Source organism: Trachurus japonicus, chromosome 8 (genome assembly GCF_045865225.1).
Source record: "Trachurus japonicus isolate A0001 chromosome 8, Traja_1.0".
NCBI lineage: Eukaryota > Metazoa > Chordata > Actinopteri > Carangiformes > Carangidae > Trachurus > Trachurus japonicus.
Window position 1 is genome coordinate 31845577 of NC_140914.1, and position 13948 is coordinate 31859524.

The 13948-nt window shown below is 43.6% G+C and overlaps 1 protein-coding gene across 2 annotated transcripts in view; it reads left to right on the forward strand.

Moving 5' to 3' along the window:
• Nucleotides 1-854: 854 nt before the first annotated feature.
• The window catches only part of cbx1a (chromobox homolog 1a (HP1 beta homolog Drosophila)), a 110563-nt gene continuing 97469 nt past the window's right edge, over nt 855-13948 (forward strand). The window contains exons 1-6 of one of the 2 annotated variants that reach the window (XR_015036330.1): nt 855-1089; nt 3740-4055; nt 4181-4352; nt 7659-7753; nt 10032-10530; nt 10789-13787. Coding sequence is in view for 1 of the 2 variants with exons in the window: in XM_085785215.1 (XP_085641341.1) it covers nt 4242-4352; nt 7659-7753; nt 10032-10182 (357 nt within the window). In the remaining variant the exon portion in view is untranslated. Of the gene's footprint in view, nt 1090-3739; nt 4056-4180; nt 4353-7658; nt 7754-10031; nt 10531-10788; nt 13788-13948 lie in introns of those variants that run through there. The other variant, XM_085785215.1, reaches the window with a different exon arrangement.

Below are 13948 nucleotides of genomic sequence, written 5' to 3' on the forward strand. Positions count from 1 at the left end.
GTGACTCAGTCCTGGGGTCGGCTTTTATCTTCCCAGACCTGGATTAGGACAGAGACACGGAGACACAAACCTTATTGCAACTGGGTGTGCCCTCCTGGAAGAGCTGGACTACCTGTGCCACCAGACTGGGATGGATTATTGCCTCATTTTAAGGGGGTCATTCCTATGTTCCCACAGCCTTATGTTCCCACATTTCTAACTTTTGTTGTCACTGAAAATTAGGCCCTATGTTCCCACAGCCCTTTGGTCCCACCATTGGTTGGGTTTGGGCAATGAAGAAAAGAGTTGGTTAAGTTTAGTAAAAAGACTCGGTAGAGGCTAAACAGGCCAGACAGATAGAGAGAGTCCAGTGGGAACATAGGGCCTAATTTTGAGAAAAATCTTAGAACTGTGGGAACATAGGCATGGAACCATTATAAGGACACCAGCAAAAAACAAAACTAGTGAAGAACTAGTCAGGAAATATGAGGATAGGGAGTTTAGGGGGTTGTGGTTGCCTCATTTTTACCTCCCCATTTCATCCCTGTTGTCTCTTTCACCTTCACCAGCTAAAAAAAAAAAAAAAAAAAGCCCACATAATAATAATTATTATTATTATCATTATAAAACAATAAAAATAATAATAATTTTAAAACAAATGAATAAGTAAGATCATCTATTATATATTTATTTATGATGATAGGAAAAAAAATACATGCGTGTAGCCTAATGGGAGAACAATGAACACATACAGCATTTTACCCAGGAACAAAGCGGTTATTGTACTCTGTCCTTTTGTATTCCAAAACTTCATTTCCCACAATGCCCTGCAGCTCTGTCCATGCACTAACGTCACTTCCGGTGGTGCTGTTGGCGGGCAGAACTAGATTGGTGCTGGTTGTTAGCGACGTCGAGGCTATTGTGTTATTCAGCATCAAAGCACATAGAGGAAAGTCAGCCAAAGATCGCCAGCAGGCCCCGGGGATAGCTCAGCGTTGCAGCCGGTGCGTTCTTCGGCCTGTGACCGTCCGACAGCAGCGGGACCAGCCTGTTAGTGCACTCGGGCCTGCAGCGAGCCCATACAACCGAGCCGAAGCTTTCCGTGCAAAGGTAAGGGCTGAAGCTAGCTGCTGGAGGGAAACATGCCAGCCATGTTGCCCTCCGCTTTGCAGGGGCAGGCCGCCCGACTGGCCGCCTGTGCTCGACTCTTTATGAAATGCAGCACACGGCGGATAAACCGTGTTAAAAGAAATTGCCCGACTTTATTTTTTTGCATTCAGCGCGCGAGGCTGCAGCGCGTGCGGGCATGATGTAAAAAGGGTGAGCAGCGCGCGGCGGTGTTGACGCTGTTCTGACACGGTGCCCGGAACAATTAGCCTTTGTTTGCTTTCTACGGTTCAGATACATTCACCTTTTAGAGCTAGGAGTTGTGATGTTTCATTGTGCACGTGTGTGCAGCGTCGCAGCTGCCGCAGTGTAGCGAGTAGCCGCCGTCTGTACGTTATGTCCTCACACCGAGGAGACATGGAAGGGGGCGTTTTACTTCCACCACATTAAACCTGCAGACATGGACGTTTTAAACGACGCTCCTTCTGTCCTAGGCCACGCTGGTCGCCAGGCTCAGACTGCTGCTGCTGCACGTGGATAGGTGTTCAGGAGGTAGCACGAGGAGCTGTTATGATGGCGGTGGTTGTTGTTTGAATATGTTTAGCCCGCGGCGGTCCTACCTTACCTAGCCAGCAGCGGCCACATCACCACCACTGGTCTGCAGATGTGACTGCTGTCCGTCATCCTGGCTCTTGGTCACCGAGGTTGTAGCCATTGAAATGCGACATTAACCGTGTGAATACAGTAACGTGGTTAAACTGATGCACACAGAGGTTGTTAGCTGCTCTACCCACCCTGTATCCCTGTACCAGGCGCCCAGCAGTCACCTCAGTCCTCAGGCAGAAGTTAGAGTCAGTTACCTCATTGATAATCATTCATGCATTGATTACACAAAACACTAGACTGATCTAGCATGTTTATTAAAGCAGAAGTAAGCGATCCGGTCGTTTTTGGCTAACTTCCGGTCAGCAGATGGAGTTAGCAGTCCCCGCCCTCGTCCCTACGTCACCACATGCACGCGCATCCCTTGGCTGCACACACAGAGAGGACTGCCCCTTTTTGCCGTTCTCTCTCCTCATTGGATAAAGGTCGTAGGATACAAGGAAAGTTTTCTCCTCGGCTTACAGACTGACAGACCCGTGTTTCGGACCAAACACTCTATAGAAGTGATTGCTGTCGGAAGATACAACTATTTAAGACTTGTATTAACACAAACATTCACCTTACTTCTGCTTTAAGCTGTTTGAGTGGGTTGAAAGTGTTTAATCAAGTGACATATGTTACAGGAGGTAGGGGTGAGGGATCATCTTACTTTACGTCAAGATCACCCAGATGTCTTTTTTGGAAGAATTAACCACAGTGTGATTCTTCTTTATGTTCTGTTTGTCTGTCTCGAAGGTGTAGTCCATAGTTTGACAATACTTTCAGACAGTTCTGTCTTCTGTTCAGGAATTGCACATTTTTCCTAGTTCAGATGGAGAATGTGTTTGGACAGTGCTGTATGCTGTTATGTTAAGATGTAGTGTAAGTGGTTTCATTTGAAAGTTTACTTTCTGCACTGGCCTGTCCTCCCCCTGGTGGTCCCGTCTGCAGGCCGAGCTCTTATCCCACACACACACTGTAATTCCACTGTCGAGGACTGCAGCTTTCTCACCAGTACATGTGCCACTGGGGCCAAGAGTGCTGAGGCTGCTGAGCAGATAAAACATGCAGATTTCAATGCTTTATTGCCATGTTGACCAGGTCAATTGGAGTTTGTTTCAGCTGAGCCCACAATACAAAACACTCATTCCAAACATTCCATGATAAGTTCAGATTCAGACAATAAATGTAAGATAAAAAATAAAATCCAACAATAAAAATATATAGAAAGGGAAAAAAGGAAGATAATAAGATAAGCTAAATAGCAAAAATACCAAAATAACATGAATACCAGGTCACCTGCTGTGGGAAGAGCAGCCTCATCAAATAAAGTGCGTCATGCATGTTAAAGTGCACAGTGGAGATCATTACAATAAATAAGTTGTTAAAAGTGTTAATTCACCCTTTGTCAAGTCCTCCACGCTTACTGTTGCTAGGTTTGCCAGACAATGGTCACGAAACTCCTATTGGAAATTTGGCAGATTTAAATAGCTTGCAAGAAAACTCTGAATTAATTTATCTATCAGAAAAATTGTGTCGGTGATAGAAGACAGATGTGGCTAAAGAGTGATTGAACGGGCATTACATGACATTTCCGAAAAGTGGTGGAAAATCATTGTTTTGGTCACTCCCACGCCAGTATTGTTTGTAGCTAGTAGCTAGTTTGTAAGTTCAAAGAAAACACATTTTGAACAGAATTGATGTTGCTTCATTTTCTCAAATCTCCTCAACATGTACCCCCACCATGTTGAGTGACAGGTATGCCCAGATTTTGCACATGAATGTTACATAAAAGATTTTAAGAACATGTCTATAAAGATCAGCTGAAAAGTGGTTACAACTGTAATGTCTCAATAACAAATAGAAAATCTTTTTTTTTTTTTTTTTTTTGAACATTTCAATCAGTCCATCTATTTTCTCCATTCAAACAGAAGATTTAAACGTTAAAACCTCCTAAACCACAGTGCATATTCTAACCATATCTCTGCCTGTTTCCTCTTGGGCTCACCAGAGGGGCCCTACGCAGACGTCAAGCTGGCGACCGTAGCAGTAAAGAAAGGCAAGAAGGCTGAGGAGGAGGAGCAGCCTGCAGCACCTGCAGCAGCAGCAGCAGCGGCAGCGGCACCAGCAGCACCAGCACCGGCAGCAACACCACCGGCAGCAGCAGCGGCAGGAACACCACCAGCAGCAGGAACACCCCCAGCAGCAGGGGCACCAGCACCAGCAGAGGAGGAGGAAGAGGAGGAGTATGTGGTGGAGAAGGTTTTGGAACGCCGGATTGTGAAGGGCAAAGTGGAATTCCTGTTGAAATGGAAGGGGTTCTCAGAGTGAGTATAAGTCTGGCTCTGTAATACGCTGTAACTTATTAGAGTGTGATCCTAAACGTTGCTGGCATCTTTTGTCTACTAAAACTAAAACTAAAACATCCACCGTCTGCACCCGCCTGTTCCAGTGAGGATAACACATGGGAACCAGAGGAGAACCTGGACTGCCCCGACCTTATTGCAGAGTTCATGCAGAAATACAAAGAGAAGGAGGAGAAGAAGAAGGAGGGCAAGAGGAAAGCTGCCAGCGAGGCCTCTGGAGACTCGGAGGAGCGAGGGAGCAAGAGAAAGAAGGAGGAGGTGAGGAAGAGTGACCTGTCCCATACAGCACATACAGTGCCGTGAAAAGTGTGTTTCTTACGTCTTTATCACACTTAAATGTTTAAGATCATCAAACAAATTTTAATATTAGACAAAGATAACCCAAGTAAATATAAAATGCAGTTTTGATTTAACAAGGAGGGCAAATACTTTTTCACTCGGGGCCAGGTAGGTTTGGATAGCTTTTTTACCTTAAAAAATGAAATCATTTAAAAACTGCATTTTCAGTAGGGATGTGAATCTTTGGGTGGCTCACGATTCGATTCTGATTTTTAGGGTCACGATTAGGGATGTCCGATAATATCGGCCGACCGATAATATCGGCCGGCCGATAGTAGCATAAAAATGTAATATCTGTCCATATCGTTATCGGTTTTTCTGCCGATAATGAAAACCCGATAACGTGCCTTCATAGTGAATTAAGTAGCGGTGGACAGTTGATACTTAATTCACTACTTAACAATTGCTGTCACTGATTCAGACTCACAATAATAGTCCGTGTTCTTACTACAGCTGTTCTGTTGTAAACAAACAGGCATGGCCATGGTGCTGCAACCGAACTACACAGCTGTTACATGATTGACTGTTCGCCGGTCACTCGTAGCATCCAGTGATAAGATGTAGGCTGTTTCAATGAGCCAGACAGAGAGCACACGTGTCCGTTCGCTCACTCACAGATTTCCTCATCTGATCGTCGCCATCTCGCACCAGCAGCCCCATTCAAGTCAATCACAGTGCACGAGCACCCACTGACCAGGTTGAGCACCCTGAGCTTAAACATCATAACAAGAACATTACTGCGGGGTCGCTACAATACAGTGCTTCACAATAAAATAAAATAAAATACAACAGTAAAAACATAAAAATATAATGAATAAAACAATTTAAAGCAGATATCAGTGGAATGTTTTTGTTAATATAAGTCCTAAATAGTCCTATTTTCCGTCAGCAATCACTTACATGAAGTATTTCAGCCTAAACACGAGTCTCTCCGTCACTCTGCTCTGCTGTAACCCGAGGAGAAAATTTTCCTTGTGGGATACAAGTGTTATCCAATGAGGGGAGAGAACGGCATGAAGGGCTGTGTGTGCAGCCAAGGGATGCGCGTGAATGTGGTGACGTAGCACGAGGACCAATTGATGCCTGACAAGGGCGGGGGCTGCTAACTCATGGTGCGTTCAAGGAAACTCGTACTTTGTGTTTTTCCTTCCTGTGAAGTCATACCAGTTCGATCTGGTACGAGTTCACGGGTCGGAAGTTACGAGTGGCCGTTATAGGGAACTTTCACAGACAACAGGACGGTAAAAACACGAGCTACGGGTTACCTGGAACGCTACTAAGTCGTAGTTGTGACTTGAAGCTGTAACTTACGGTTTCAAAAGCCTGCCTTGAACACAGCATTAGCCGAAACGGCCGTGCCGCTGTTATCTGCTTTAACACATTAACTAAAAGCCTGCTTAAATAAATAAGTGTCTGTAAACAAATGAACAATGTTAATTTGTGTAATGCATCCAGTGGGGCATCGCAATAGATGTAGTCATACAGTAATGTGTTAATTTCTGACAGGATTAATTAGTTTTTTGGGGGAAAAAGCCTGCATATCGGTATCGGTTATTATCGGAATCGGAAATTTCCAATATCAGACATCCCTAGTCACGATTCGATTCAAAATCGATTTTTGATTCAGCTGATTCATGATTTTCTTTTTGCGATTTTTAGTTTGCTTTATTAACACCAGACCTTGTGAAAAAGTTGAATAATGATGATGTCTACAGACTATTATATCAGAAGCCATATTTCCCCCCCAAAAAAAGCACATCACATGAATCAGATTTATTCAGCAGCAATATATTTGAACCATTTTAAAGTAAACTGCTACATGTAGCTGATTTTATACTCTTTTTTTTCAAAAGCCTGTACTGTAGGGATGTGAATCTTTGGGTGTCTCTATTCGATTCAAAATCAGTTCTCATATGCACATGCACATAGACATGTATCACCTGTAACAAAGGTGCAGCTGGAGCGTGTGTGTGTTTAACGGCAAAAAACAAAAACACAACAGCAAACGTCCTCTCTCCTCAATAGAGGGTTGGGTTGCTGATGGGCACATGCCTAGTCACAGACATCCAATAGAACATTTAAATATGATCAGTTAACGTTAGTAGGCGGTTAACGAGCGCCTTAGTGCCATGGCATGCTGCAAACGGCGCTGTGCGGGCACGTATTGAGACGGAGGAAACGTGAATAAAAATCGATTTTTGATGATATGAATCGATCCAGAATCTTAGAGGATAAGAATCGCGATTCTTACATGAATCGATTTTTTCCCCCACCCCTAATTTTCAGGGCTCGTGTTTGTGAGTTGATGATTTCCAGTGCAAATAGAAAATTACATTCAGTCGCATCAGTGTGACTCTGACAGAAACTGTAGTACATGCACCGTTTTGCATGCTGTTTAAGCCTGAGCAGTATTTTTTTTCTAGTTTTTCCTTTCGGCAACCGATTCTGAATCTTTCTCTCTACCAATTCAAGCGCAGCATTGTAGCTACGTAATCAGATCTGATACAGAGCATCTCTCGTCTAACCAATGCAGTCCTTCCATAACAGACACGTGACCACACACACACAGTGAAGACTGCAGCGCAAAACTAAAAACAAAACAGAGAAGCGGAAGAGTGTCGGCAGTGTGAAAATGAAACCATAACTGTCTACTTTCACAACACAGCAAGAGAGGAGGATTAGAGGGAAGATGATGGGAGAGACAGAAACAAAAGCGACATGGACGAAGAAGAGGACGGGGCGCTAAGCGAGGTGGTAGAGGAGGGCATGGATGAGCCGGTTCCATCAGAGAGAAAGGGAGAGGGCGATGCAGGAGGCAGCCAAGGCACTGCAACTGTGAAACTTTACAACCCTCAGTGGGAAAGCTCGTTTAGGTGCTTAGTATTTAAAGAGGGTAAAATGTTCTGCGGATGGTTAACATAATGGTTAAAATGTCCTCTTTACCAAAATTGCTGAGTTTTTCAGCATGGTAGCACAGTGCTACTTAGTGTCAAGCCATGATTTTATGTTAACTTGGGTTATCTTTGTCTAATATTAAAATTAGTTTGATGATCTTAAACATTTAAGTGTGACAAATATGCAAAAACTTAAGAAAATTTGGAAGGGGCCAAATACTTTTTCACTGCACTGTATACATAAGTGCTTTAACGTTTAGTGTAGAAACAACATTTTCCCTCAGTCTGTTCTTTCCTCTTTGCTCATGTGTGGTCTTGTTCCTGTCTCCAGGGTGAGAAGGCCCGAGGGTTCGGTCGAGGTCTGCAGCCGGAGAGGATTATTGGAGCCACCGACTCAAGTGGAGAGCTGATGTTCCTCATGAAGTGGTGGGTCTTCGCTGCCTGTGGATAAAGATCCAGTGACGTTGCTTTGTAGGGGATGGCGGGGGGTGTCAGAGGTTAACAATATGTTTTAACAAACAATGCAAAGTGGATTTAGGCTAATGTAATTTCATTTGTACCTCTGTCTCATCTCTAGTCTATCTAAACTTGGGCTATAATTGGGTTAGATGTGGATCTGCATTAGGCAGGCTATACCAAATGTAATCATGTAGTTAAAACAGAACAAATCAAATGGAAGTGGACTGTCATCCCATTTTTTAAAAAATCTCTCTACAAATCACTGCTTTCAAACTGATTTTCACACCAGTACGAGCTCTTTTTTTAAATTGTAGATTTTAAAAGTTTTTATCATTTCATGTTGTGCTGAAGTCAAATTCATTCCACAAAATTGCTCTTGGGGGCAAATTATTAAAGCATGTAGAGCAAACATTAAAACATGCCTACAAAGTGCACAAAAGAACACACAGTCCATGCAAGACAATCTGTATTAATAAAAAAACAAAACAAATGATCAGTAAAGATGCAAAACAAATGCAGTAAAAGTATGAGAATCACAGTAACATGGGAGAATGGGTTTACTAGTACAAATAACTGACTGTACGCATTTTGGTGGAAAACATCAGATAAAAACAGAGATAATCTTGTATAACAAAAGATTAACACTTAGGTAGGATAGATAGGTGCAAATCATATAATAGGGTTTAGTGGTGCCAGCAGCTGTAGTCCTGTGGAGGGATTTGGTGGTTTACTGTTCAGTGTTGACACTGCCGATGTGGAGCACTGATGAACATCCATCATGATGTCAGAACTGATGTGGAGTCTGTTCTGCCAGAGTTTGGTCTAAGGGACAGACACGGTGAAGTTCAGATACACAGGAACACTGCTTCATGTTATTGTCTCATGGCTTTTGGATTGTTTACTGCAGCAGCTCGGATTGGTCTTTCTGTTGTGTATTATTTTTAAAAGTTAGTTAAAGCAACTAGGGCTGTCCCAAACGATTATTTTTCTCCCGATTAATCTATCGACTATTTTTTCAATTACGTAGTCTAACGATTAATTTTTTGACTAATCTAACGATTATTTTTTGGTTGATTAGTCATTTACAAAAAACACTTCTCTTATTTAAATTCTTTAGATACTCTTTCTGGTGTGCATTCCTCTTCATAATCTTTTTTTTTTTTTTTGGAGGGGAAAAACTGTGCCACATCAGTTTGCTTTAACCTGGAGAGTGCACACTGAAATATTAGCACAATGATTTTGAATAGGCACATTAGTATAGTCATGAGGCAGACCAGTGTTTGCTCTAGGATATTTTTAAGCCGGGGGTGCAGGACATCACCCTCGCTTACAATCTGCATGCTGTGCTGCGTCCGAGTGCACAGAGAGCAGCAGCAAAGTGTATTAAAAAAAAAGACAACACGAGGACGTGTTTACATCTATGGATACATAAAGCAGCGGAACCAGTGTTTTCCCAGGTTTGCAAGGAGACTGTGGCGGGTGGTCTGATTGTCCGACGAGGGAGGGGGGCGCGGGGAGTCCGCGATCGGGATGTAGGAGTTTCGCTTTTACCGCGCACCCTTCGCTATCAGGCAGCAGGTGAACTTGTTGTCCTCAAAGTTGATGTGTTAGAAGCAGGAAAACTGGACAGTGTAAGGATCTGATCCAGTTCTCCAAGGACGACTGGTCTCTCATGTCTTGTGGGCTGTTCCCGGTCTGCAGTGGTCAGGATCTATCAGAAGTTGGTCCAAGGAAGGAACGGTGGTGACACAGGCTCAGTGATACACGTGGGGAGAGAAGGCTGGCCCGTGTGCTCCATCCAACAGACCAGATACTGTTGCTCAGACTCCAAGTAGAGCCAATCAGCTAACAAGGGGGAGAACGCAGGGCTCACCTAGACAGGCCACCAGTCTATTACAGGGACAAACACACACGCTCACATTTACTCCTATTACAGCACAGCTACCTTCCACTGGTCTGTCTGACCCGCCAACCAACTGAATGAAAGAATTTAAAACTACACTGTGATAGTTTTTTGCCTCTCAATACCACTCATTTATTTTCTTATTGATCAATACTAGAAATAAAACTCAAGTAAAGTGTAAAATATGGGTCCTTTAAATCCACAACAAATAATTTTCAATTTTCTGATGTATTGTTCCCTTTTCCCACCCCTCTTCTCTCTCCTCTCCCTTCTTCTCTTCCTGTCATTTTTGTTTGCTGTTTTCCTTCCTCCATCCCTCCCCTCCTGCCTCCACATCAACAGGAAGAACTCGGATGAAGCCGACCTGGTCCCGGCCAAGGAGGCCAACGTCAAATGTCCCCAGGTGGTCATCTCTTTCTACGAGGAGCGCCTCACCTGGCACTCGTACCCCACGGAGGAGGAGGAGAAGAAAGAGGAGGAGAAAAAGGACTAGACAAGAAGAGGAGGCGGAGCGCGGGGGGTTGTAGGGCGGGAAATCGACTACATACTGGTGAACTGTTTTAAGTTAGTTGACTCTAGCAGCCACTTTGGCAGAGGCAGATGAGAAGATTCCAAAATGGTTGTGAGTGAACTGCCAGTGTAGCTGACGGAGGAAAAACAAAGTTTGTTTTCCTGCCCTGGAAGGAGGTAGGCACACTTTCCTCAAAAGATGCTCCCACTTGTGTCTTGACTAAAAATGAAAGCCTTTTTTTAAAGAGGTATGTTGACACTTAGTCTCTCATTGGTATTTTTCTTTGTTATTTTTTTTCCTCACCAAGAGCATGTCACATGACGAGAGTTGGTCCCTTTTGGCGCTTTTCCACTACACTTTCACAGCACGGAACGGCACGGCACGGCTCGGTAAAGATGCTTTTCCACTACAGCTGAGTTCTTCTAGTTCCTCCTCAGCGGATACAGATCAGCGGCCGCTGCTGACGTCACGTTTTAGTATTGCTTGAGGAGGTACTAAAAATGGTACCTGGTACCAGGTACTAGGCCTAGTGGAAAAGCTAAAAAAGCGCACCGGGCCGCACCACGCCGTGCCGCGCCAGTGGAAAAGCAAAATTTGTTCTGCTACTGTTGTCCCATGAATATGGAGCTGAATACCATGATATGACCATCAAGTGATGTTTCCCACATTTGGTGGCAAGCGCATGGTTTCAGAAATAACAGGAATATGACATGAGTTGTCAAGCTACCTCTTTAATATGTATGTTCTCAAGAAGAGAGCTCGCTCTGCCACCACGGCCGGCAAGTTTGTCTCTGCTCCTAATCGCAGGTCCTTTTTAGGACGCGCCCTCTTTGACGCGTATGAGCCGATGAGTAGGCAGGCGGTTGTTGGCGGTTCGGAGAAGACAAACTTCCCTCCCCGTTTGGACAGGATACACTGGAGGGAACCTCTTTTGAAAGGGAAAGAAGCGTGCCGAGGGCGTTTGTTGAGGAGTGAGTGAAGTTTTGTCTCTTTCAGTATCTGTTCTCTTTGTGCCACCTGGTTTATTTTTATTGTTGACGTAATGCTGTTCTTCATTTGAAACTCTCAAACACCAAATGACAACTGTACATTTTCACTCTGACGTGGACCGATTGATGAGGAAAGAGTGGGCGGGGTCACAGTCTACGCGAGAAGACCGACAGTTCTTCTGTTTTGACCTTTTTTTATACTGTACGTCCTACCAGCCAATATGGCAGCCAGCCGCTGTTGTTTCATTCCAGGTGTGGATGATGCTGCAGCTTCTCCCTTCTCATTCATCTCCAGTCTAATCTAATGAACCAAGTCTGTATTTTATCCCACTGTGATTTAAGGTGGAGGCTTTTAGAGGCAAACCCATGAATGTACAACTGTTGCTATGCCATATTTCATGTGATACAACTGCATGTTAAGGTGTAAAATGGGATGTTAGGGTTCGCAGTAAGAAACAACAGTGAAGCCTCACGGATCACTTTCACCAGAGTGTTTGTTTAATCACCTCTCCCACAGAGAAGCTCTCATGTCTCAGTAGGAACCACAGGTGTCAATTAGATTAATCAGATACACGGTCCCGTTAATACTCAATAGAACAGACGTTGGTTAATGTTATTAGCACCTGTGCTTTTCCCACGGAGGCATGTCTCGGTTTGTTTCCAGGTAGCGTCGGCCAGGCTTTAATTCACAAACTCTGGAGTTCTTTTCTTTTACTGGATCGAAGGCCGGCCGGTTCCCTGCCGGGACACCGAACAGCTACAGCAATCTGCCACACGTCCACACACTGATGCACACAACACTTGTTCGACTTGAGGTGAACAGTTAATGAAGCACCAGATCAGGTAGTGAGGAACGGCAGCGCAAGGCTCATGTCAAACCTTTGACCTATAGATTAGAGACGGACAATCACTCGGACAGAAACAGGTCACAGTGCAGAGCTCAGTTGTCCTGTGGTAATGTGATGTAAGGGGCCATGGCCTTCACACTGATAAGCAGAAGGAGAATTGATACATCAGCCATGATAATATAGGCTTATTGCAGATAAATTAGTACTATGATATATTTTATCCTTTTAGTAACAAAAAGTTAAAGTGGGTTAGTGAGACGACAAGGTGTTTTAAAATGTTGTCGTCCTATGTTGGGATGGTTTGACTCAACTTTATTTTACACACAAGGTACGACTTTGACTCTGCTGTAACAAAGCTTCCTGACAGGTGATCATCACATGCATCACGCCTCTTGTACCTGTAACAGTGCGGCTCAGGACTGTGGGACCGTTGCCTTGCGACCACTTGTGTTGGAGCCGACCGAACACACTCATTGGCTGCCATTTGTTTGTCCATTCAGCACAAAAGCAGCCAACGAGCGTTTAGATGAGCTGGATCAAGTGTTAAATTCCCATGCCACTTTGGCTGGTAGGTCAAAGGTTTCCTCTGCATCACATATAGTAGCTATGTGCTCCACAACGAAACAAGACTGTGTTTTTACATAAATGAAAGTACTTTAAATAATCATTTGTTTTTACCCTTCTCTCTCACACACACACGCACTATGGCACGTGTGTTTTCTAAACTGTATTATTTTAGCTTGCACTGGCCGGGCAACACTCAAGACATGATGGTCCAGCACATTCTCAGTAGTTCATGGTTCCTGTTGCTTGCAGACCATCCTGTGTTCAACATGATTTGATATTTGCAAAAAAAAAAAAGTTTAGGTCTCTTGACTTCAGCATGATTAACACACTTTACACCAGAGGTCTTTTTCTTGCTTACCCTTAACGTTTGTGTTGAATGTAGCCCGGCTGTGCTTCTTTCCAGGTATACTGTATTAAAGCTAATATTGTAGCTTCCTCTGTTAGCGGACCTGGGTTAGCTAGTTCAACTCCGTCTCTTGAGCTGTTTGCTTCGGTGGCCTGCTGTCGTTTTGAGAACTGATCATGAAGAGAGAGTTTAACTCAAATATTTTTCCTTGATTATATTTTTCTATTTCCAGTGGACATTTGTGATCCATCTGCTTCACCCACCCCATGTTACAACCTACTATAGCTATTTTTAAATATTTACCTTTTTTCACAGAATCTGACGAGTATTTTAACGACCCCCAAACCCAGACATGTACGCAGTCCGACAGGCGACCACAGATTACATAAGCATACCATAGTTCTCACAGTACGTCTGAGGCTGAATTGTAGGTCAACATGTGATTTAGTATTTGGCTTTTCAGCCCAGATGTAAATGGTTTCCAGTATTTACAACTTTAAGTGTATGACCAGGTAACTAAAGCATCTCTGTCCTTGGGTCTAATCCGACACCCCGTCTGTTTGTTTCCAGTGGGACGCTCCTGTTTGTTTACTGTGTACGTCAGTATTATGACTACCCTCTGTTTATAATTCTCCATTGGCATGAAAGGATTGAATTAGCTGTACCTGGGTCTGCTGTTAGATTTTTCTATCTCGTCTCAGAAACTTTTCTCTGTATTTAGCCAATTAGCTTGTGTTGTCTTGTTGCTTGTATATTGGTTTCCCTTGGAATGTCACTGTCATGGCTGATCTTCCTTTGGTTGTCTGTTTTGGACAATAAAGGTTTTTCGTTTTCATATCTACTTGTACTGTGGTGTCACATTCTTTTTTGTTTGAATAGCACACAATGGGAAAAACATAGCTGACGAATCAATATTGTGCTGCCAGTGGGCCCTGTGTGACTGTGAAATTGACTAAATGTGTTGTGTTTTGTTTTTTTAAGAAAAATACTTAATCAAA